Source organism: Ictalurus punctatus, chromosome 7 (assembly GCF_001660625.3).
Source record: "Ictalurus punctatus breed USDA103 chromosome 7, Coco_2.0, whole genome shotgun sequence".
Taxonomy (NCBI): domain Eukaryota; kingdom Metazoa; phylum Chordata; class Actinopteri; order Siluriformes; family Ictaluridae; genus Ictalurus; species Ictalurus punctatus.
In genome coordinates, this window is record NC_030422.2 from 10,105,427 (window position 1) to 10,129,798 (window position 24,372).

The following is a 24,372-nucleotide window of genomic DNA, read 5'->3' on the forward strand; positions in this document are numbered from 1 at the left end:
TCAAATCCCTTTCAAGCCTTTATTTCACAACTATTTGGCTTCATTCGTGCACTAAGCCATTGATTAGGCTGTTTTCTAGAACAAAGAATTACTGCTGTCAACTTTTGTGCATGTGAAAAGTAAAAACACCATCATTACAGTTCTCAGTTTAGACCAAGACCATATTTAGCGAGAACAATGCCTAAATACAATGGCAATAAGTCAGACACAAGTCCACGTCAATATAGAAAACATCTTGTGATTGGACTCGAGTCCAAGAGCTCCACCTACAAACAAAATAGCAAGAGCATCTTTTCTTACTCACAATTTTCTAGTGATGTTCAACATCACATTAATAAGACGTGTCGTGGAGATAATTAGTCCAAACGTTGGATTTTCCAGAGTGCAACGCAGCTGTACGGCAGAGACTCGGCTCGGCTCGGAACGTTGAAGCTTTGGAAGTTTACATAAAGATGAAGCAAGAGCTAAGTCCCATTGGCACCACTGTCAGCAGGCAGTCAAATGGCATTGTGGGTAATACATGGGGAGCGTGTGTGCTGTTATAGGAAAATAATCATTGACCGGGTGTTGTGATGTACCAAATGCAGCAATTTTTCCAAAATGACCAATTTTTCTTTATTAGTCAAAGACACATCATAGTTTTAACTGTTTATATTTCCATTGAATGTTGTTGGACATCTCTGAAACAAATGCATTTTTTTCTCTCTCCCTTATAAATGAGACAAAAGATGGAGATTGGTGATGTTTCAGAGAAACTGTAAAGTCAAAGTCTCGTAGCGGAAAACTTACTGACTGTTACAAAGCGCTGACACTGGAGACTCCTTCCATAAATCTCCTTACAGAAAACTTCGCCATATCAATGATTGTACATATTGTTCTTTGTTAAAGAACAGCATTGAAAATCTACTTATTCCCTGAACGAGCTGTAACTATGGAAACTATAATGCACAGTATTACTGCAAGCGAATTAATATACACCTTAATAGCAATAGATTAATAAGCACATACACACACACGCAAAAGCACTCCAAATACAGTCAAGCCCTCTAGAAAATAAAATAAAACCGACTCCAGATGTACTCTTCTAAAAATCTGCTGTTTGGTGAATTTAAAGATAAAAAAGGCACTGCTCAAAATCTGCATTCGGTAACATCTAAGACGCCATCACTTCTCGCCTTGTAAATAGTTCTGATCTTTCTCATCCCAGCTGTTCAGACCACTCCAACATATTTCTGCCAAGAACAGAAAAAAAAATAAAAACAGTTGTGGCTTGTAAATATCACCAGAGATCATTTTTGCTCCAGGTGTTTAGATCTGTTGAAGTAATTTCCAAGAATCCAAATATATCTTTCCAGAATGCAGATGATGGAAGTTCTAAGCCTGGTCCTTAAGATCTGCTGATCTGGGGAAGCTCGAACATTTGTTGTCTTCAGAGGCCGAACCGCTCCAGCAAGCTGCGTGGCTTCTCTTTGCCAACTGGAGGTCCAATCTGGGGAGGACAATAAACATGATTTGTGGTACAAAATTGTCACATTTACGACATGTTAAAGGAGAAAAAAAAAAGATCAACCCTGAATGACTTGCATATTAACCAACGGCGTCCATTTTCACTTTCTTCATTTAAATATCTTTCCGTGACGTTGCTTTGTACTGTATATAGCTGCATTGGGAATGAGTCCAAAGTTTTCACCAACATCACTACTTCTATGCTGGATTTCTCAATAATATGGTGAGTTCACCAACCAACAAAATGTATTAATCTGTATTAATGTATTCATTTTTAATGTGTTTCAGGGTGGAGTTTTATACAATTTTCATGATACGGTATTAAACCTTTATTAATTTCTATATTAAACAGGAATTTTATGGTTTACACTACAAATACAATTATAAAACCATCAACTAACCATTAAAATTAATGCCATTATTGGTCCTTAATGGTATCCACTGGATATTAATTACTACCAATAGAAAGCAACAAATTACTAGTAGAAACCCACATGGATCATTATGGTTCCACTAAAACCAATACAATTTCCATTATAACCATTAAAACCATTACAAATTCTATGAGGGTTTCTATTGTTTTGGGGGTTTTTTCAAGCAAGGATGATAAGTGCTGCCTGGCCATTATTGAGCAACACTGTAACTGAAACTGTTCTTCCACATCATCGTAAACCATTAATAGAGTGTGTTCTGGATATTTGGACAAACAAACAAACAAAAAAGTTTACATTTTATTTATATAATTTATCGAATCATTTATGTAGTGCTGGTTCTGTATTGTTCCATAACATTTTGTTGCCACTTCTGACCAATGAATGAAAGAGTTTTACGAGAACTAAACACTCATTAGCTGCAGTGTTTTTTGTTCTTGTTGTTGTTGTTGTTGTTTGCCTTTTTTTAAATTCATTTATTTATTCGTAGTGAGAATCTAAACCGAAGCAAATAGCAAACAAACCAAACGCATCAATTTTGCTCTGATTCAGACATAACAAAGAGACAAAGTGTGAAGGTTTGTTCGTTATAGAAGTGCTCTTGTACACCAGGTATACATGTCTTGTTTTCATACTAAAGCTTGTTCTTACTTATAGTTTCAGGGGTGAATTTACAAAATAAACAACCACAAAATTAAGAAAACCAATCTTTTTTTTTCCTCATGTGCTTCTGTTCTGTTAATTGGGACTACAGATCAAAAATAAAGTTACTTCTTTAAATGAAAGAACTCTACATTAATAAAGTAATTGGGCAAATAAATTTCCAACTCATTTAGCCTCTTTATCATAAGCAGCTGTAAGCATTTGGAGATATTGAGACATGTTAGTGTGTTTGTGTGTTATCCAGACAGCTTGTTTCATGAAAGAGTAATATTTTATGGCTCGGCAGTACAAAAAAAAAAAAAACACCAAAAAACAGCGGTCTCTTTCCACTCCCTAGCGTGAATCCTAAAACAACAGGCCAAGTCTGAGGAATACGGGTGGTTACTTGAAAATACTTGGAACGCGTTTCTTTTGTATGTCCCGGGCAGACTAATATGATATTCTCATTTTTAAAAAACAGTGGTTCACATATCTCTACTCGTGTTGATTCCACACGACGGCCCTATTTTCAATGTTATCGCAAACTGACTTTTCTAGTCCACAGAAAAGTTGTTTATTTGTTGTAAGATGCTCATACAGAAATTAGTCATTTAAGTAAGGTGGGATGCCCTGTGTCGCAGGGAGGTGGAGTTACTGTTACCATCCACCATCCCAATATTTTCCAATAACAGCATGGCCTGAAGTGCTTTATTCTTCTGAAAATTATGTTTAGCTCCCATTATGCAAGTCCCTGTGAATGAGCTGTTACTATAGAAATGATAGCTTACACAAGCAAGTGCAATGCCATAAACCAAATAGGTCAAAGCTGTCCAGACAATGAATCAACACCTTTAGAGCAATCCAAATCCTGAATTCAACAGTGTTGTGGTAGAAATCATGTGGTACAGACATCATAAATTCCAAAGAATGAGCACCTGCTGCCTGGGTTGCCTGCATCGTCTGTCCCTGCTGCTTCCGTTTCAGGCTCTGTGTGAGCGTCTACCTTCACGGTCTCGCTACACACGTCGTGGACTTCACTTAACTCGTCGCAGATGCTGCTGTGAATCACAGATTGTGCAACTGATTTCAGAAATAGAGCAGAAACCAACCAACAGCCTAAACAGGGCAGGATTAGGTTAATAACAAAACTCCCATGGTCTTGGTGCCGTTACTTCTTGGTTTTCTCCAGCCCGCTGATTTGGAGGTCTCGAACCTCCAAGATTCGTCTAAGAGATTGGATTTCCTGCTGCTTGTCCTGTAGCTCCCTCTGCAGCCGATAGTTCGTCTCCTCCAGGGTCTCACAGTAGGCCTGTAACAGGTGAGAGCTGTAAAACCCCTACACAATACCTCGAAAATGTCAGGATAAAAGGATCTAACCTTGCTCTCTTCCAGACTATCGAAGGGACCAGGTGGGTCGTCCAAGCACAGAAACCCTCTCACTAAATCACTAGGGAAAAGAGAGAACATATATTGCATTTACATTTATTTGTTTGGCAAGCAAAGGAATCCCTTGAAGCCAAAGGATTCAGTCCTGACATCCAAAGACTCTCCGACTTCAAATTTTTCTCTCAACCTACAACCGAAACACACATTACACCAGTTTTACACAATCCTAACTTGCGCTGCTGACACTGGAGACTCCTTCCAGCAATGTTACATAAACATCTCCTTACAGAAAAGTTTCCCACATCAACACTTACTTGTCTTTTCTGTGTTAATTAACAAGAATTATTAGATTTAAATTGCGTGGAGGATCCACCCTGTAAGTCCCCGTGAATTCTATATTTGTTGCTACAGAAATGATAACGTATGAACATAAACGAAATGAATGTTATAAACATTAAAAATGTGATCAGTGTCACGTTAGCTGAGCTGCTGTCATAGAAAAGTAAGCAATACATTTTAACTTATCAGTGCTGTAGTATAAACAAGCCTTAAGTACCCAATGGAAGGTTTAAACTTACAAACATTATTAGCTAATTCCAGCTAGGTTGTCAAACAGTCAAAGTGTTAGGTACAAAATTTCGAGAACGATACCTTGAATTTAAGAATTGGTATATCCTAAAACTTCTCTACAAAAGCGCTGGTGAATGATCTGACTCACTGTGTATCAGATCCATGGCATTAAGTAAAATTTCGATCTAACAGTGCCCCCCGGAGGAACCACCTGGAAATCTTTATCAACAAAAACGGTGATACTGCATTTGGCATTTTGCATTGAGGTAAATCGCAGGTTTCCAAAGCATTTAGACCATCCCTCCAGGATTTTGATCACAGAAATGAACGCAAAATCAAGCAAACTCCGCAATATTTGGAGGAGCTTGCAATTTTTCTAAATTACCGACGATTTTCTGCAGATTCGGTCCAAGAAGCATCATGTGACATTCATTCAAAGCCCTCTTCGGTTCATGTGCATCGAACATGAGTACAGTGAAAAGGTCTCATTTACCAACAAACATCACTGCAAAAGAGCGTGCAAAACAATTTTGAGCGATTGCGATTTCGCCAATTCAAGTAGTTTTCTGCAAAAAAAAAGCCACAGCAAAATCAATCATTTTGGGCTGCATCAATCACAAAAAAACTCTGCGAAATCCTGTGCGGACTGTTTAGACCAGGGGTGTCCAATCTTATCTGAAACGGGCCAGTGTGGGTGCAGGTTTTCATTCTAACTAAGCAGAAGACACACCTGAGTCTACTGACAGCCAAGCTCAACTGATCAAACAGGTGGAATCTGGTGTGGCTCCGGCTTGATTGGAATGAAAACTTGCACCCACACCGGATAAGATTGGACGGCCCTGATTCAAAGACTGTTCTAAATATGTAATTACATGAATCTCATTGGTTTTAGGAGCTGGAGCTGTGTGTGTTCTTAAGTACCTGTTAGTCATGTCTTTTTGAGCGACCAGATTCTGGAGGAAAGCCTGCAAGCCCACTTGTCTCTCCTCCAGGAACTTCATGTCGTAGTTGTCTTTAAAGCGACGCTTGGGTGGCAGAGAGAGTCTAAATTTGGGAAATATCTCTTTGAGCTGACACACACACACACACACACACACACACACACGCACACAACAAAAAGAGAGGAACTATGTGAGATGGTGACAATGCCTGGATCGCTTTGCTGTCACCTGATTCGAGTCACTTCCTCCCAACCTTGTCATTGAGTCTGGAGAAATCTGTGTAGCGCCGAAAAACCACCCAGCTCTCGTCAGGCGCTCTCCTCACCAAGATCTTGTAGACCTGGAAAAAGCGAAAGAGATAGAATGTCATGGTCAGGATTTTAAGCCATTATTACAGTCATAAAGGACATTTTCCTATCCAACATCACATGTTGGTGACTACTAGACATGTCCATTATTTTCAGGATGGATTCAGCATGGCAAGAATTACTCACACCTGTTTAGTCATGCATACTCCCTCTTCCACATGCGCCGGTTCCCTTACAGTGTTAATACATGAGGAACAAAACACTTCAGGATGTTCTGTTATAAAAGTGTAAGCAACAATGCACATGTTCCCACCCTAACATTGATTATTTTTCTATAACAGCACATCTTAAGACAAGCATGGACAGTTTGTCACTGTCAAAGGGTAAAATTTTATCTGTCTTGTGTCCGAAAAAATTTGTCACAGCTTTATTGTACAATTTATCAAGCGCTGATACTGGAGACTCCTTCCAAATGGACGATTACACACATTTTGTAATCTATTTATGCGAAAGCCATAAAAGTCCCTGAGCACATGTGAAAATGAATCAAAACAGAAACTACTATGAATAGAAACTACTATCTGAGCAGCTGTCATAGAAAATGTATCATGACCTTCTGACCAGTCAGAATTGAGCGCTGTAGTGAAACAGATTTTTTTTTGCAAAATATATGTATATATATATATATATATATATATATATATATATATATATATATATATATATATATATATATATATATATATATATATGTCCAGTGTCAAAGGCTTACCGTAAACTTTGCCCTTTCTTCCATGACTTCATAACCCAGTAAGATCGGTACAGGTGGTCTGTAATGCCGCTTGTCTGTACTGGTTCTCATCCCATTCTCGTTCGTGGCATGATCTGAAAGACTACCCAGAGATGCGGGTCTCCTTAGCGAGTGTGTAGTGTGTCCAACCAGGGAGCTCTCCATAGGATGAACGCTTACCATTTGAAGGAAGAAATCTATAGAAACATGACACACATTCGGTCACATTGATTGGAAGATTCAGGATCTGTGTATATAAAGGATTGCACATAGAACGCTGTAAAGATAGAGGATAGAATGTTAATATAGGATGAAGAAAAGGGGGAAAAAAACATCCAAAGCTTTAAGGAATAACACCACAGCTGTTTAGCATGTTGAACTTACCAGCAGTCAAGGGTGATCAGCTGCAATCAACATTAAATGATTCCTTTAATCAGATTGAGGTTGGTCTGATGACTGTTCCAGCATCCTCTCCCACACTGGACTGGTTTCAGCAAGAGGCGGGGCATCAGTATGACAGCCAGACCTTTGAACCAATCACATTTCGGTAACAGCGACTGCAAGGGCGTGTAGCCACGTGGTCACTAATGCCGGAAGAAATGAAACGCCACTGACAGATTAAACAGGCTACTTGATGATTTTTTTTTTTAAAGCTAACATGTACTGTAATATTGATACGACACAACTGTCAAGTCTTTAATTGTAATTTTAGCACATATAAATATGACTGGCCCATATATATTAACAAATTATCAACATACATTGACGATATTATATATTTATACAAAAATGAAAACACTTTTCCATATCATTTGTGGAGAAATCATATTTGCACCTCATAATTTCACCTTTTTTGCCACAAATTATTGAATGTCCTAAACAATAGTGCTCTATTACTTTGATTATATGCGTTTTCATTCTTTGTTTTGTTTCATTTTAACGCCCGTTTTAATGTTAAATAAAATGCTGCAATTACTCCCCCTGCTGTTGAACCTTGGAATAACATGACCTTTAATATTAAATCGAAAACAACGTAAAAAAAAATAATAATAATCCACACACACCAATTATCCCAAAAATAGAAGAAAAAAAAAGTTTTCACTCTGAATGCTACACAGTAAAGACTGACTTTGATTGATACTGCAAAAACTCATTATATAGTTACTCTGCATATTGTCAAACGCAAAAAGTCAAACAATGAAAATGTAATATGCATTGATTGGAAATATTTATGTACTATTAAAAAATATACATCTGGATTTGAAAACATTAATTCTCAGAAAAGTCGAAGTTGTCATAATTATTAAATTAAGTGTCATAATTATCTAATAATTATTAAAAATTATTAAGTGTCATAATTATTTAATAATTATGACACTGCCTTTTGACAAATATGTTACTATTGTATACTATTTTTAAAAAATCTCAAGCTAATGTTTTAGACTCCCAGAATAAAATGGTAAATAAGACAAATTCTGGGTATAAGTTTTAAATGGTTGGTCATTACTCCTAGGCCATCTAGTTTCGGATTTCATCCTGTCCACATGGGGAATACCAAGAATGATTTTTTTTTTTTTTAATTTTCGTCAATAATTGCTACACATTCTTGGACATGTTTGTTGCATGTTTGGTGAATAGTTGCTTTATTTTGTTCAATTAAATGGTCATACTCCCCTTTCAACCACAGAGGCTAATATAATGCAAAATTTTAAATACAGTAGGCTAATTTACAATATTTGGAGTACAATAAATGCCGTGTGTAATATTCTTTGTATTTCTGGACATTTCCCATCCCCATGTACTAGAAAATATTAGGTACCATTATTTCTGAGGGTTTCCCAGAAGCCCATTATAAACTTATTACATCATGGGAATTCCCAGACCAGACCTACTTGGCCGTAGGACTGGATTTACTGATTTAACTGTTCAACATTATCACATGATGCGAGAGTTCATCAGGTTTTCTTGGTAAAAGCCTGTACAGTACATATTCAGAACTTCATTAATACCCGAAATAATATATAGCTTTGTATAATGTAATCCATTTGTGAATGGAAAATGTTATACTTTTGTATTATAATGTACACCGTTACAAGTCGATAACATGTTTTTGTTCTTTCTTTTATATAAATGATGCTGTTTATATACAATCAGTCTTCTAAACCAAAATAAACAAATGAAAGCTTTTTTTAAATCCTCGCTAGATTTGGCTGTTTCTTAAATAGACAATGCTTGTTAAACCCGGAAGTAACTCCAAGTAAATATTCCGCTCCCAGCACTACGATAGGCTGGTAGTAACCCCGCCTCCTCTTAACTGATTGGACAGTTAAGATGTCGTTTACATCACTGTGGCAACGAAAAAAAAGTGAAAGCGTACGTTAACGGTTAAACAAATAATGAAAAGTTTGTTGTAGAAACGTATATTAGCCTATTACAGTCCTAAATATTTATAAAGTTATGTACACAAATACACATAAAGGTCTAATAAAGCAAAATAAATAAATAAAAATAATTTTAAAAATATCGTTTCATAGAAACACTAGATATATTCACAAACAACATTTTGTTTCTTTCTTTTTTTTAAATATAAAATGATATTCCCATTCACAAAGATATACAACCTAAACAAACGCACAAATATTTAGTTGTATATTTTCTTTTTAAAAGGAAATCGAAACAGTATTTTAATTAAATTTGGTCCTTTTAACAACATTAACAGCAAGAAGAAGCACATCATCATCATCAACAACAACAACAACAATAAAAGCTATAATGATGTACTTTGTTTATTTTTATATATGTATATGATTTTATTCCCATTCATATGGATAATATATACAACAAATGCATATAATGGTTTTGTTATAATAATGGATACATTTCATATAATAATAATAATAATAATAATAATAATAATAATAATAATAATAATAATAATAATAATGCGTTTTAATTGAATTTTTAAAGGAAATGGAAACATTTGTTCTATTCCAATTAAATTTAAAAATGTGCGTTGTTTAAAAATAAAGCTATTTGTAGAATATACTGACTCTACTACTTTTTTAAAAAATATATATATTTATTTAATTAATCATAAGACAAATATAACAACAACAACAACAACAACAACAACAATAATAATAATAATAATAATAATAATAATAATAATAATAATAATAATAATAATTTTTGAACGATTCGGTGTTTTGAACGTATGAACTACTAGCCAATCATATGCAAGGGGGCGGAGTTTTCCGGAATATGGGTAGGGGTTAAAAAAAATAAGAATAACGCAGCAAGCCGTTCGAGACTGTGTGATATTTCGAACGCGTAAATGCGCACCTGCGAAAAATCCTCAAAGATCCGATTTTAGACGATCACACACACATTAGTGTGTGTGGACAGGAGTGTGATCAGGTAACTGTGTGTGTGTAGACGAGTTATTTTGTAGCTGATTGTGTAAAGATAGTGTTGCGGGGTTTTTATTCGGGGGAACAGGGAGGAGAGGGAGGACGACGAGGAGGAGGTGGAGGGTGAGGGTGGTGGTGGCGGCGAGGGCGGCGGCGGCGGAGGCGGCGGAGGAAGAAGAAGAAGAAAAAAAAGTAGAAGTGTTAGGCGGATTCGTCTGAAAGTGTCGGTGAAGTCCTAATCTGTGCTTCGGCTCTCTTCCCTCTCGGAGTGACTCAGTGTTTCTGCCGGAATGCCGTTATCTCTCTGAGCGTTCAGCATGGACCAGGCGGGCTGCGTGAATCTGTGCAGTCTGACCAGCACGCTGCCGGTGATCCCGTACCGCAAACTCACCGACCTGCACTACATCAGCAAAGGCGGCTTCGGCACCGTGTTCCGGGCGCAGCACAGCGACTGGCGCACCACCGTCGCCATTAAGTGCTTAAAGCTGGACTCCCCGGTCGGGGAAAGGTAGGAACTTCCACTTGTGTGTGATTGTTTTTAAATAACGAAAAACTTGTTTTGCTGAAATGTGTCACACTGTGAAGTTATAGTGCTGTCAAAAACATCAAACGTACGCCGACTTTACGATTCTAATCTGTACAACAGTTTCAATCTCTGCGATTTTATTCTTTTAATCTGTACGACTTTACTCTTTTAATCTGTACGATTTTAAGCTTTTAATCTGTACGACTTCAATCTGTACAACAGTTTCAATCTATACAATTTTACGATTTTAATCTATACGACTTTACGATTTTAATCTGCACGACATTACGATTTTAATCTGTATGACTACTATTTTAATCTGTACAATTTCACTGTTGTAATCTGTTTGAGAACTAGCTTTATAAGTATAACTTTACGATTTTAACCTGCACGACTTTACGATTTTAATCTGTATGACTTTACAATTGTAATCTATAGGATGACTATTTTAACCAGTACGAATTTAAGATTTCAATCTGTGCCAAATCTAATCAGTATCAAAGACATGCAACCACAGTTCACAGAAACTTATCATGTGAGCACTGCTATGAAAGTCTTCTAAAATCCACCAATAGGAGGACAGTGTAGGATGATGCTAACCTCATAAGATAGTTAGAAATATGTTAGTGGTGATGATTAAATGTAAACGAAATGCACAGCTATGGAAAAACATCCTTATTACTTCAAGCCGACATTGAAGAATGTTCCCAAAACATCCCATAAGAAGCATGCATAAGAAACTGCTTACAGAGATTTTAACTGCAAATGAATAATCTAATTAGTAATGCTTTGTAACATCGCGTTTGACTATTTGTAGCTTTAAACTGGCTCATACAAGGTTTAAAAGATCTGTGATCCAAATCATGTTCATTACAAATACGTTTTGCGTCATGTATGTGTTAAATGATGTATATTGGTGTCCAGTTCTGGCTAGTGAACGTTATCCTGTAGTGTTGTGATGTTTTCTTCCTTGAGTTCTTGGTCCTGATTGGTCAGAAGGTGTTGATTAATTAATTATATATAAAAGCATCTTTAACAGTTTGGACTGTAATTTAAATCCAAGTACAGGTTCTCAAGTTATTGTTTCCATAGCAACATCATGCTTGTATGGCCTAATAATATAGGAGATGATTACTGAGTAGTTTTGGAAGGAGTCTCTAGTGTCAGCACTTTTTTTAATGCTCAAAGGTACAACTGAAGGAAAACTGAAAGCCTTTTTGGAACATCTGAGATGCTGAGAGAGAGAGAGAGACAGACAGACAGACACCAGAAATGAAACTGAAATGCAGATCAGTGTTGTTGCTATTGTACAATCTGACTGACCAGTTTAGCTGTGACACAGGCAGCAGGGGAATCCCGAAGTCCTTTCATCACATTAAACTTCCTTGCAGAGAAAGGAATTGCTTACTGAAAGAGGCCGAGGTGCTTCACAAGGCCAGGTTCAACCACATCATCCAGATCTTCGGCGTGTGCAACGAGCCCGAGTTCTTCTGCATCATCACCGAATTCATGACCAATGGCTCTCTGGATGAGCTTCTGCATGAGGTACGGACTTCTGCATTGTGTGTGTGACACTGTAAGTTAAGAAGTTCTCGACTCCAGTTCCTGCTCTAACGCTCCTGGGTCCAGATAAAAAGCTGATGAGCTTGAAAGATGTGTGTTCGAGTATTTTAATTAACACAACATGTATACAGGCCTGGAGTGGATCATCCATCTATGTGTTAAAGGTTCTCATTAGTTATTATTCATTCAGTTCTCAGGGGAAAAACTGTTCTGTGTTTTCCCCTCTGCAATATCCTTTATCCTAGTCCATGATGAAGGGTTTGATATTCACATCATGAGCTGTATAACATTGAGCTTGTTAAACCAGAAAAATAATTATTTAGATATCAGTTGCCTAAAGCTGTATTCAAACTGGATTACTTTTTGGGAATATTCATCTGGTAATTATTACCAGAGTATTTCTGGGATGTTTTTTTTCTCTTTTTTTGATCTTTTTTATTGTCCCATTCAAATCCGTCATATCAGTAGCTCTTTACAGACTGTGTTTGCGTGCATCTGGAAAGACCACTTACCAGAAGTCGAATATGAGTGTTAACTCGATAATAGCAACAACTCCATTTTATTTACTGACCACAAAGACCTGTTTTTCTATTGGCTCACAAGATTTATGTTGTTTGCGAATTCACAGGTCAAAGTTCACCTCAATAAAAGTTGAAAGCAAAAGTTACTGCTTCCAGAAGCACACGTGAATTCACAGAGTAAATAGTTTTTTTCACCAGGCAAATTTTAGCTGAGAAAGCATATCATTTGTGTAAATATTGGCACCTCTGTGACTAAACGATTGTGTAGATGTGTTAACAGGCCACTTGATTTCTTAATGTGGATCTAAATGACCGCTCAAGCGAACGAAGGGCTTTGTAATGAGCTCTTGAGTTGGGGAAGTCGCAAATCACTGCCATCGCAGAGGCTGGATTATCACCTGCTTATGAAAAGTGCCTAGGCAAACCTTACTGTTGAACCCAAAATCAAGCCCTTTTAAAAAAAATCAATTAATTATTTAATAAATCCTAGTCTTTATTTGTGCTTAGAAGCTAGACTATGTCATGAGGATGGTATGATATGCAGTATTGTCGTAGTTGAGAACTTCAAGTCTCAGGCTTGTTGTAACAATGTTTATCTCAGTTTTAGCTCATTTTCATTCTCTGTTCTTTCTTTCTCTTTCTGTCTCTTGCTCAGAAAAACATGTATCCAGTGGTGGCTTGGCCTCTCAGGCTGCGCGTTCTGTATGAAATCGCTCTGGGTGTTAATTTTCTCCATAACATGACTCCACCGCTGCTCCATCATGACCTGAAAACGCAGAACATTCTTCTGGACGGCGAGTACCACGTGAAGGTTTGTAAGCTTTGTCTTAACCACAAGCCCGGAGCTCACCAGAAGTTTTACCATTTTCATCACAGCTTCCTCAATTTCACAATTTGCCAGCACAAAGGAACTGGTTTAATAATTGCTGTTTCAGTGGACCATTTCCCTCCTTTATTTATTGACTTGTGCTTGCTGTACTTGGCTGGAATGTGAGTCGATATTGGAGCGCTTTTGTGACTCATGAGTAAGCGTTCCCAAAAACCTCATCATTCCTTCCCAAACCTCTCGGTTCCAGAAAGGTCTTGGCCTGACTGAGGATAATTTCTAATGAATACTTGAAGAGGGAAAGCTATACCCAAAAAAAAAAACGACTACGTGTTTCTTTTTTTAATGAAGGACTTCTTTAAAACTCATTTTAACAGGATTTACTTTTTGGCCAATCTGAAGAACCTGGAACAACTCCTGTCCTATTGCAAGCCGTTAATATGAATAGGCTTTCTTGACTGCATAATCGTGAAGTTCTTCATCTTCCTTACAGATAGCTGACTTTGGTTTGTCAAAATGGCGCCAGCTCTCAATTAGCAAAGGTTCTGGATCGAAGCCGGCTGAGATGGGCGGCACCGTCATATATATGCCTCCTGAAGAGTACGAACCCAACAAGACTCGGAGAACGGATGTCAAACAGGACATGTACAGGTCTGTCTCGTACTGATTTTATGCTCTGGCACATTTATTTTGTTGGTGTGTGTGTGTGTGTGTGTATATAATTATAAATGTAACGTATTCAAATTGACTGGCACCCTGTCCAGGCTCCAGGTTCCTCGTAACCCTGAAGAAGGAGTAAGCGGATGGACGTATTCAAATTGTAGTGCTGTCGAATCCTCTATTCTAATTGGTCAGAAGGCATTTCAAGGCGTTGCGAAGTTTATACGTAGTAATGCACTCGTCTTAATATGTCGTTGTTTCTGTAACCACGACGGGACGTTTATTTAGCATTTTTTTGGAAAGTGTCTCTAGCGTCAGAGCATTGAAACAGTCTGAACTTTTTCCACCATGGGGAAAATCTTCAGGACAGTGGAGTTTACGCTTCACAGTTTCTCTGTAAATTTACAAACACTTTGTTTTATCATCTTAATGACACAGAAGGAGGAGAGGCTGGTGAGAGAACGATCGTAAGTGACCTAACTAAGGAAAATTATTAACTTTGGATTTGATACCACCCTATTTTGGTTTATTGGCGAAGGAAATATTTTTGATTAAGCATTTCCTCATATTCGCTCACTAACAGGAAATATTTTTCACCAGCACTTTGTCTTATTTGTTTATTTATTTTTTTGATTGGGGGAGAGGGAGAGAGAGAGAGAGAGAGAAACAAACGCTTGACATCACTCGTGTATTTATTTTATTTTATTTTTTGACTTTCTGCATTCCCATGTAAACCATGTAATGGTGGTTTGAATAAAAAAAAAAAAAACATCGTAAATTGTTCTGATTTCCCTCCCACTCATCTGTCACCTTGTATCCATTACTGCCTTTAGCCAGTGGGCGTGTCACATTCAGATCTCCGAAGTGAAGACATTCTCATGCTTCGTCACGTTTCCCAGAAATGTGAACCGTGAACAATGTCCCACTAACCATCACACCTGCGCAGACTTCCCCGTTGCTGAGGCCGCATCTTCCGGGAAACTGGTTAGAGTATGAGAATTCAGCTTCAGAACAGAATGAGTGTTACGTTCCTCAGTGATTTGTCCCAGATTAGTCAAAGGGGCCTGTTGAAATCGTTGGGCTTGGAACGAAGTGAGAGTTTTAATTCCTCTAAGGGGATTCCCGAGTGGCAGCTTCTCAGCCGGTTTACCCTGTTGTTCTCTGCTTCCTCTTTCAGTTATGCCATCATCATGTGGGAAGTGCTGTCTCGACGGATACCTTATGAAGGTAATAGAAGTGGAAGTCATGCGCGTGTGTGTGTGAGATTGAAACATGCAGGCTGACAGACAGGTTTTTACCAGATCGATCTCTCTCTCTCTCTCTCTCTCTCTATATATATATGTATGTATGTATGTATGTATGTATGTATGTATGTATGTTAGATAGATAGATAGAAAGAAAGAAAGAAAGAAAGAAAGAACCCACCCTGTCCGGGGTGTACCCCGCCTTGTGCTCGATAGGCTCCAGGTTTCCCTGTGACCCTGAAGGAAGGATAAGCGGTATAGAAGATGGATGTGTGTGTATAATACATACTCGCAGGCCACTTGGAACACATGTACACCTACTCATTCGCGCACTTGTTCGGTCAGTCAGCCATTTCACAGTGCATGTTAAAGTTCACATCAAACATCAGAATGGGCGGAGAGGGATGTGACCTCAGTGACTTTGACTGGAGCAGAAGGGCTGTCCAGAAACTGCTGATTTTCACACAAATAACGGTGTCTATCCACCGAGCTGCAGTTGTGCTGGCAGAAATGCCTCATTGATGAGAGAGATGATTAGGAGAATGGGCAGAAGGGTTCGAGTTAACAGGAAGGATACAGTAACCACTCTTTACAACCATGCTAAGCAGAATAGCATGTCAGAACCCACAGCATGCCACTTTCAGGTGGATGAGCTACAGTACAAAAGCAGAAAACCACGCTGGGATCCACAGGAAATCCGATGCTACCACTGAAGATTGGAAAAAAACTTGGCCTGGTCTTTTGTAACTGTTGTCTTTGCATGAACGAGCAGGGGTACGGGTGTTCTTATTAAAATGGTTTAATAGATAGCCCAAAGAGCAAAGACGTCATGCCTTATTTTAATTCTTGAAAAATCTTAAATTTGTGTTTTGTAGTATTTTGCTCATGAGAGCTCTTATCGAATACAAATCAGACAGCTTAAAGAAAGTAATATCTTATCGGCGTGAACTGTGTGACCGATTCAAGCTTGGCACAGCACTTTAATTCATAATTTTACTTCCTTCTCTGTTTCTCATGTTGTGTTTAATTAAAAAATTTTTTTTTGGGTCAGATGCTACAAACCCCATGCAGATAATGTTCAGCGTCCTGCGTGGCTCTCGGCCCGACACCGGACTGGACAGCCTTCCAGCAGACATCCCCGGCAGAGAGACACTCATCAACCTCATGACGTGCGGCTGGACCGCTAATCCCGACGAGCGCCCCTCTTTCCTCAGTGAGTGGTGAAACTTTCACCTTTTAACCTGTTTAATAGTATAACTAACCTCTCAGTTTGCTAGTCTATGAAGGTTTATCAACTCACCTGAGCACTAGACTTGTACTAAAGCAATTCGCCGATGGTTACGGTTTAATTTATTTTTACCAGAGGCCAAAAAAAAAGGAATTTCCGCCTGTTTTGGAGGTCCCCATGTTCAGCATTTAATTAATCTGTGATGTCAAACGCCGCTCATATAAAAGTTAGACACTCAGTCCTATAAGAATCTGCAGTTTCTCATAAGTATTTATTTATTTTTACCTAGCCTACCAGGTTTAAATGTTATAATTTCATTGTGGCAGTTGTATATGGTGTTTTACTATCAAAAAAAAAGCTGCGGGGGTCTCACACCCTTCCCTTTACCCAGAGTCATGACACTCTATACACAGAAACCCAACAGTGTCCTGACTCATCTTAAACCAGACTTGCAGTGATAAAATATATACATATGTATACATACATGTGATTGTATTTTTCTCATTTGTTTATACTGATTTTTGAAAATGCCCGATCAGTCGATTTCCATTGCGGGGGCTGAATGGAACGCCAGGGTACTGCGAGAAAGAGTTCAAGAACATCATACTTATTATATTTCTGTAGTTAAAGTTGATGTTTGTGGAATGTCCACGAAGTAAGTTAGTTCCTGTTTTCACTTGCATTATAACAACTATAGGCCTATGTTCCCTCAACAGCCTCTTTTTTTTTTTTTTTCTTTTTTTCCCCTTCTTTCTTTACGTTACCAAGAAACCGCAACACACAAACTTCTCTGTCCCTGTGTCTGAAAACTTAGTTAAAGCTTTACTTCGGGCGGTCCCAAAGCGCTGACATTGGAGACTCCTTCCATAAATGTATTTTGCCAGTGATCCATCACAAAGAGTTTAATTAATAGTTGTGTATTGATTGCTGTGGACTTGTTTTTACTCAGTTATTTAACTAACCTGACCCACATTTGACCTGTGCCTGATCTTTGCAGTGTTGTTTCTTAGAGTTGCGACCCGGGTCGCGCTCCATTTTGTAACGGCCACACAGAATTGTGTCTATTTTCGTGTTGCCTTCTCAAGACCCTACTCACTCCAAAGATCTGCTTCCCGTGCAGCGGCCTAGTTTTATAGTTCGTCTTTGGTTCCTCTTTTTTGCTCAGACGCACATTTTGTCAAGCACTTCCTGCCTGTCTTGCAGTGAACAAAGCGGTTATTTCTGGCATTGATTTTGTGTTTTTGGGTGCAACTGGTTCATGTACAGTATATAACTGAGCAATGTGACAAAAAATACCGCGTCACGATACTTGATCTGCATCATGGCGTATTGATTTGCTAACAAAATGGCAACAAAATTGTAGTTTGCATGTGGGGGGGCCCTAATTAACCTATTTATTAAGAATTAACCTAATATAATTTTTTTTCACTTCACAACATTTTACAGTTTAAAGATTCAGTACAAAACGTTCTCAAATCAGCTATTTCCGATCAGATTTTGTAATTGTTAAAAAAAAAAAAAAAAGACATTCCAGTATGTAGAATATCTGAGAAAGTGTACTGTTAACTTATTTATCATGATATTATTATATCATGTATAACATGATGCCTTGGTACTATATACTATGCCTTTTTGCCCGCCAGACTGTCTTATCGAACTGGAGCCCATGCTGCGGAGGTTTGACGAAATCGATGTCCTGGAGGCAGTACTGGAGGTCAAAAGGTCAAAAGTGAGTGTAAAAGAGGAACCTGAAATGGTTACATTTCAGTTTATTCTAAGCATTTTGAGCAGTATGTTTTTCATTTTCGCTTCAAATAACAGACGTGTTGCTATCTATGGTTTAGGCACGATGTGGCTGTGGCGAAATGGGAGATACTTCAAAATGGTCTTTTTCTGCTTTTTGAACTAAACCAGCAGTTACAACAATTGAGAATAAAATCGGCTTGTCGGAAAAGGCAGTTCACTGAAGGGGAAAGGACGTGGGACATGGTAGTGGTTACTTTTCCTACATGATGACTTTTCTAGGTGAACTTCTCAATAGAGCGATTAAAGGGGCATACATTTATTCTTTGGTCAGTAAAAGAAGAATAGGCAAGTCTGGTTTTACCAGGCTGTCATCCGCTGCAGAGCGAGGCAGTCATTTGTGTAGGGTCTAAAAGGTGTATCATTGTTATTAGAAGTGCTTTTTTTAAGTTTTGGCCAATGCCCAAGTGTTTCAAAAGAGGTGCTGTGGCACTCTTAGCTAGAGCGCTGATGTGCATGTAATTAATACATGAATACACCATAACGGTCAAGATCATTTAATCCACTGTAGCTACAAACAAATTCATGCCACAGTACATCCTCACACCACTTCATGTAAGATAATGTAAGCTACGATAATTTTCAAGCATTTCAAGCATGGGCACACACCCTTATGAAGCGACGCAACTTTAGCTAACCTAGCTTTACTCTCCGTGACCGGTAAACAACCCCATGATGGCAGATGCGCACAAATCATTCAATACTCACTGGCTAATGTTCTCTATGTTGAAATATGGCTATCATTAGATAGCTAAGCGAAGAACGTGCATGTAGCCTACAATCACAGAATGTGCCTGTAAGGATAGCCTGTTGGGATATTTTTTGTTACCAATACTGGCACATCTGGATTTGCTATAGTTTCACTTAAACACATTTGAAATTGCTTTTAGTTGGCTCTAAATATAAAACCCCATCTCTCTCTCTCTCTCTCTCTCTCTCTCTCTCTATCTCTCTCTCTCTCTCTCTCTCTCTCTCTCTCATCTCTGCTGTTTTCTTTTTGTAGTTCATGCGACCTATTAGCAGCCCTTCAACAACGACAACGACTACAGCGAATGTGAAAAGAACAGATAAGAGTCTGAAGGAACAGAACACTCCCTGGCCAGTCAGTGTCTTCATATCTTCTTCTCATACCTCTGCTCTGTGACCTGTGAAAACAGCCATTGTGTTGTCCCATGTAATATCCCACATAGAATTTTTATTAACGATTTTGTGATGGCTCTGTGACAGGATACCAGCTCTACATCAGGTTCAGGGTCTTGCTCCTCCCAGGACACGGATATCTCCCAACCAGGCTACCTTACCATCTCCAATCCCTCTCATGGTAATCCTTACACTTGAGTTTTGTGTTCGAATTGTTGCCATAACTACGATGCGTAAAACCCTGTGATGGTTCGAGATGCAATAGAAACAGTTGTGACTGACTTGATCTTCAATGATGTTCTTCCGTGATGTTTTTTAGACATTTTTAGTTAATGCTCTAAATTCTGTTCAGTTTAATGAGCGTTGCTTGGAAGATAAAGATGGCGGCACTGTTGATGAGTCATATGGGGAAGGGGGGAAGCAATTCCCACTTCTTTCATTTACATTGACCTGTTGGTGGGGGAGATTTCCATGTTGGAATTTTGGGAGCTTTCTGACTGCCTTGAATTCTCCAACCGAACCCAAGAGCAAGGCAATTGACCAATGTTTGCTAATATTGGATGGCAATGGCAATGAAATGGCAGTGTGTGTGTGAATTTTCAGACCTCTACCTTTTCACATCTATGTGTGAAAAACCCTGTCGTGAATATAGTATGTAACAATGCCTCCTTTTCTTCTTAGCTGGACCATTGTCATCGGTCATGTCCATACCACTGGATGCTCCAAAACCCTTATTGGATCAGGGCTCTCAGAACAACCTGAATCCTAATTATCAGACGGCCCAGTTCGTCTCGGACTACAGCATCCCCCTAAGACCACACCTGCCTCAAAATGAGAGCAACCTGCCTGTAAACATTCATCCACTCACCCTACAGGCACATCCACAAGGTATGTCGCATTGCTCTACAGCTAATTCCTAAACCAAAAATAAATCCTTTTTTGGTTCATATAATGGTTAACTTCTGTCCAGAAATCATTACCAGACAGAACAAACTTAATCTCTACCTATCTCCAGTCTAACAAAGAGATGCCAAACTTCCTTATCACTCACTTTCACATTGGCAAATAAAGTGAAGAAATGTAAGTTATTTCAAAAATTAAAACGGTCCCTATTTGTAACTGGTGCATAATCTGTAACATTCTCTAGATTTCCCCATGCCGTCGGACATCCAGGGCCCAGCAGCACGATGGATCAGCTCTCGACGGGAGGAGGTTGTGCGCCAGATGACGGAAGCATGTCTAAACCAGAGCCTGGATGCGTTGCTGGCCCGCGAATTGCTTATGCGTGAGGACTACGAGCTGGTGGCCAACCAGCAGACGCGCACCGCCAAAGTTCGCAAGCTTCTGGACACGTGCGAGCGCCACAACGAGGAGTTTTGCCGCGTGGTGGTACGCAAGCTGCAGGAAAACAAGCAGATGGGCCTGCAGCCGTATCCGGACCTTACTTCCCCGACGCCTCCACCGCCCTACAGCGCCGCCAGTGCTCCACCACTGTCCACCTCCAGCAATAACATCCGCAACATCTTCTGAGCTTTTCGCTTCCCTGAGAATTGGACACTTTTGGAATAGACCGCTGAGGGATTTTCCTGCATTGCTGCTTTTTTGTCATGGGGAAAAATTGTATTGGCCTTGCACCGGCGCGATTACGCTCTCCCCTGCTGCGGATGTAGAACTCGTTCATTTCATCCAGATTATACCCAAGCTCTTTCACTTTTTTTTTAGTTGGAGTAGATGGTTCAAGATATGTCATTTGATCAAATGTTTTGTTCCATCGCTGCTTTTGTGTGGTAGGTCCAGTGACTTTGTCCATGTCCTGGTTGAGCAATCCAGATTACACCACCGTATCTTCTCATTTTCAGGCTGAGCTGGTCACTTGGGTTTATCGGACACGAGATGTTCAATCCGTGAAAGTGAACCAGGATCAGACGGTGAAGTCGCCAGCACTGTTTTACCACGGCTTGATGGGAACTTGTCTTCCTGTTTTTATTTTTATGAAAACTATGAAGTTTTCTGGAAGTTCTACACCAGTTGGCTTTGTGATAACCGGATCTCACTTTTGGTATTACATGCTGCCGTCACAACGACGTTTTGGCATCTGTGAGAAAATTGGTGGTTTGTCCTAGGTGCATTTGCAGGGAAATGATTTTTAAGTGAAACATACATACAGACCTGAGGGCCAAAACAATGCTTAGAGATTTTTACTGCTGGATCATACAGCTCTGGATATAACTGACAACTGATTTCTCATCCTTATCGTTGGAGTCAACCAATAACCGAAGCCCCATGCAGTTACACTTTCTAACTTTCTCCTCCATACTGTGCCCAATTTATGATGCACTTTTAAAAAAAAAAAAAAAGAAAGAAAGAAAAGAAATGAAGCGTAGTTAATACATATGCTTGTTGTCCTTCGTTCTTAGCTACAAATACATCCTTGTGTATGCAGCCTCATTAGCCTGCTGAACTTCTTGAAGGTTGATTTATCCATCAACCTGAAATGGCATTCTGTTTTTCCCATGTTGTACAGTTATATTATGACGTAAAGCATGGGGTGGACAAATCATTATTTATTCACTAGCTACCAGGCAAGTGAGTTCTCCAATGTTATGCTTGCCTGGCTAAAAAGCTCAAGTACACCTTGCTGCAGAACCAGAAGTCCAGGAGGTGGACTGCACCTGATCCAACTCCTCCTACTTGGGTGTTTCAGGCTGGATAAATGTTTGTTACATGCTGTACAGCGTCTCGTGGGTTATGTTTAGGCTTCTAGGAGGAGGCGTTGGATTGTTTAGTTCTGCAGTAAGCAACTAATTATAACATAACAATTTAACGTGGCTAATTTTGCGCAACGTGTTTATTGCCCACCTTATTTGTCTTTTTCTGATTTGGTGGATGAGTGAACTAAGGCAAACCCTCATGACCATTATAATTAACAGGCAATTAGTGGTAGGAGATCTGACCAAAAAATACACACATACATACCGTTGAAATGTATCAAACTGAACAGACGAACAGCTAGCAATACAGTTTAAAAACCTTTTTAAAATATTTTTATTTGAAGTCAACAAAATACAAAAAATAATAATTAAAAAATCCGTATTGCCATCAAATCAGATACTTCATAATTTTATTATAAGTATTATTATTATTATTATTTAAAACATTTTTTAAAGATAATTTATCAGATATAACAAATAAATAAAATCACATTTTATATATTTTTTTAAATATAAAAAGATATCACGTTACCTGCGATATCTCAGAAAAGACTACTGTGATCTAATATATCGCAATACCGATATATCGTCATATCGCCCAGCCGTACAGTGAATGGAAAAACTGATCACTTGGAGTTGTAATTCACTTGTCCTGCACTAGTGATGTGTCCACCCTGTAAGCCAACAGCATCGCTACCATCTTCTTCTGAATTCCGCTTGACCTGTGGCTTGCCCGAATCATTATCGTAACGCTGAACCCTTCTAGAGGGAAGATTTATGCTACTGGATTTTGAGTGTTTTATTTTCAATACCCATCATGTCCGTTTGGTGTGACACTGTAGAATGTGTTTGTGTTTACAGCAGCGTTTTTCCTGCTTGGGTTTTTGTCTCCGTGAACTCCACCTGACCTGGCGGGATCTTTTCCCAACTGGTTTTGGCAATTTCGGGTTTCTAGAAAGTTCTTTTTTTTTTGCATCGGGTTGCTTCAAAATGGTCACTATCGACAATTTATTTTTATTGTTGCACTGCAGATGATGGGCTTGCTAAGTCGCTTAGCTTATTTTTGTTGGTTAGTTTACACTTGAAATGAACACTGGGTTTGGATTCCCATCTGCTTCGATGTGCCTGTAGGCAATGGTTCACATTACTATTTAAAGAAGAGTAAGTATTTGATTATTTGCATGGTATTAATAAGTGATGCACTAGACAGTATCATCAGTGTACTTGGGTATTATGTTCACATTAATATTTGCAGAGTATTGTGCCAATTCAGCATAGACGTTGATCATGACGTGGATCAAGGTGTCAAAATATCACAACGTTGTATTATTGTATCCTGTCTGTAGGGTGAATAAAATTTGTTTTGTTTTTTTAAACACAAAAGAGCTGTGCCAAACTGAACATTGCCTTAATGATATAGATGCTAGGCCTAAATGAAGAGGATTATTTTTTGTCATGACAGCATTATTCCTTTATTTTGTTGTATCTCTAAAAGTGCCATCTCTTGCCTTCTTTCTGTAAAACTAAATGCTGTCATGAAAAACCGTGTGCACATTACAAACGATGCCTCACAAATGTAGCAACATACAGGTGTCAGGAATGCGGTCTGTGTACAGTATGTGCTCTAGTATGAACATAATGAGAAACTTCCCGAGACTGTTCTGTGTTTTATTAAAATGTGTAGCTCTCCATTAAAGTTTCATCTGCTTTCTTTTGTCATTCAACTGGAAATACCAGCAAGCGCAAGCTTGCCTAAGGTTTCAGACTTTACCTATGCTGCGCTCACTCTTAATCAGTGTGAAAGCAACAGCACGCAGTGTCCTAGAGATATGACTGTATGATGGACCAAAAAGAGACAAAAATAATATAGAGTCCCTTCCAAAAGTATCGGAAGGGCAAGACGAATTCTTCTGCTTTGGGTTTGAGATCAAAAGATGAATACAAGACGATCGATCATTTATATCAGTTTCATTTCCTGATATTTATATCTAGAAGTGTTAAATAACTTGGAACATGGCACCCAATTTTTAGGCAACAAAAGTATAGGAACAGAATTGAAAGTAAGGAACACTTATTTGGTTGCATATCCGTTGCTTGCAATAACTGCATGAAACCCACTGACGCACAGGCTTGTACTGCAGCTTCTTTCAGTTTTTGATTGTTACA

The 24,372-nt window shown here is 38.7% G+C and overlaps 2 protein-coding genes across 3 annotated transcripts; one reads left to right on the top strand and one right to left on the bottom strand.

Moving 5' to 3' along the window:
- Positions 1 to 7,176, bottom strand: LOC108267690 (sorting nexin-16). Of its 2 annotated transcripts, none has more exons than XM_017472018.3 (8): positions 6,959 to 7,176; positions 6,557 to 6,771; positions 5,730 to 5,816; positions 5,457 to 5,605; positions 3,957 to 4,026; positions 3,752 to 3,888; positions 3,515 to 3,634; positions 1 to 1,489 (listed from the first exon to the last, which is right to left on the bottom strand). In XM_017472018.3, the coding sequence occupies exons 2-8, from the start codon at positions 6,755 to 6,757 to the stop codon at positions 1,375 to 1,377; spliced, it is 879 nt and encodes a 292-aa protein (XP_017327507.1). In that variant the 5' UTR covers positions 6,758 to 6,771; positions 6,959 to 7,176; the 3' UTR covers positions 1 to 1,374. The 2 variants fall into 2 exon arrangements, with proteins under 2 accessions (XP_017327507.1, XP_017327506.1); XM_017472017.3 differs by having other exon boundaries at positions 3,515 to 3,637; positions 6,959 to 7,170.
- Positions 7,177 to 9,841: 2,665 nt separating this feature from the next.
- LOC108267689 (receptor-interacting serine-threonine kinase 2) lies at positions 9,842 to 23,897 on the top strand. Its single transcript, XM_017472016.3, has 11 exons — positions 9,842 to 10,492; positions 11,902 to 12,055; positions 13,250 to 13,405; positions 13,914 to 14,071; positions 15,258 to 15,307; positions 16,376 to 16,537; positions 18,196 to 18,281; positions 19,359 to 19,457; positions 19,583 to 19,676; positions 20,177 to 20,383; positions 20,643 to 23,897. The coding sequence occupies exons 1-11, from the start codon at positions 10,302 to 10,304 to the stop codon at positions 21,023 to 21,025; spliced, it is 1,740 nt and encodes a 579-aa protein (XP_017327505.1). The 5' UTR covers positions 9,842 to 10,301; the 3' UTR covers positions 21,026 to 23,897.
- Positions 23,898 to 24,372: the final 475 nt, after the last annotated feature.

What these genes read in the sequence shown, in the direction of transcription:
- LOC108267689 (XM_017472016.3), top strand. Translation starts at nt 10,302, where the DNA reads ATGGACCAGGCGGGCTGCGTGAATCTGTGCAGTCTGACCAGCACGCTG. An exon ending in GTCAAACAGGACATGTACAG is followed by an intron (nt 14,072 to 15,257) that starts GTCTGTCTCGTA and finishes TTCCTCTTTCAG; the next exon opens with TTATGCCATCATCATGTGGG. An exon ending in CATCTCCAATCCCTCTCATG is followed by an intron (nt 19,677 to 20,176) that starts GTAATCCTTACA and finishes TTTTCTTCTTAG; the next exon opens with CTGGACCATTGTCATCGGTC.
- LOC108267690 (XM_017472017.3), bottom strand. Translation starts at nt 6,757, where the DNA reads ATGGTAAGCGTTCATCCTATGGAGAGCTCCCTGGTTGGACACACTACA. An exon ending in TCTCCAGACTCAATGACAAG is followed by an intron (nt 5,606 to 5,729) that starts GTTGGGAGGAAG and finishes TGTGTGTGTCAG; the next exon opens with CTCAAAGAGATATTTCCCAA. An exon ending in GGGCTGGAGAAAACCAAGAA is followed by an intron (nt 3,638 to 3,751) that starts GTAACGGCACCA and finishes TGTGATTCACAG; the next exon opens with CAGCATCTGCGACGAGTTAA.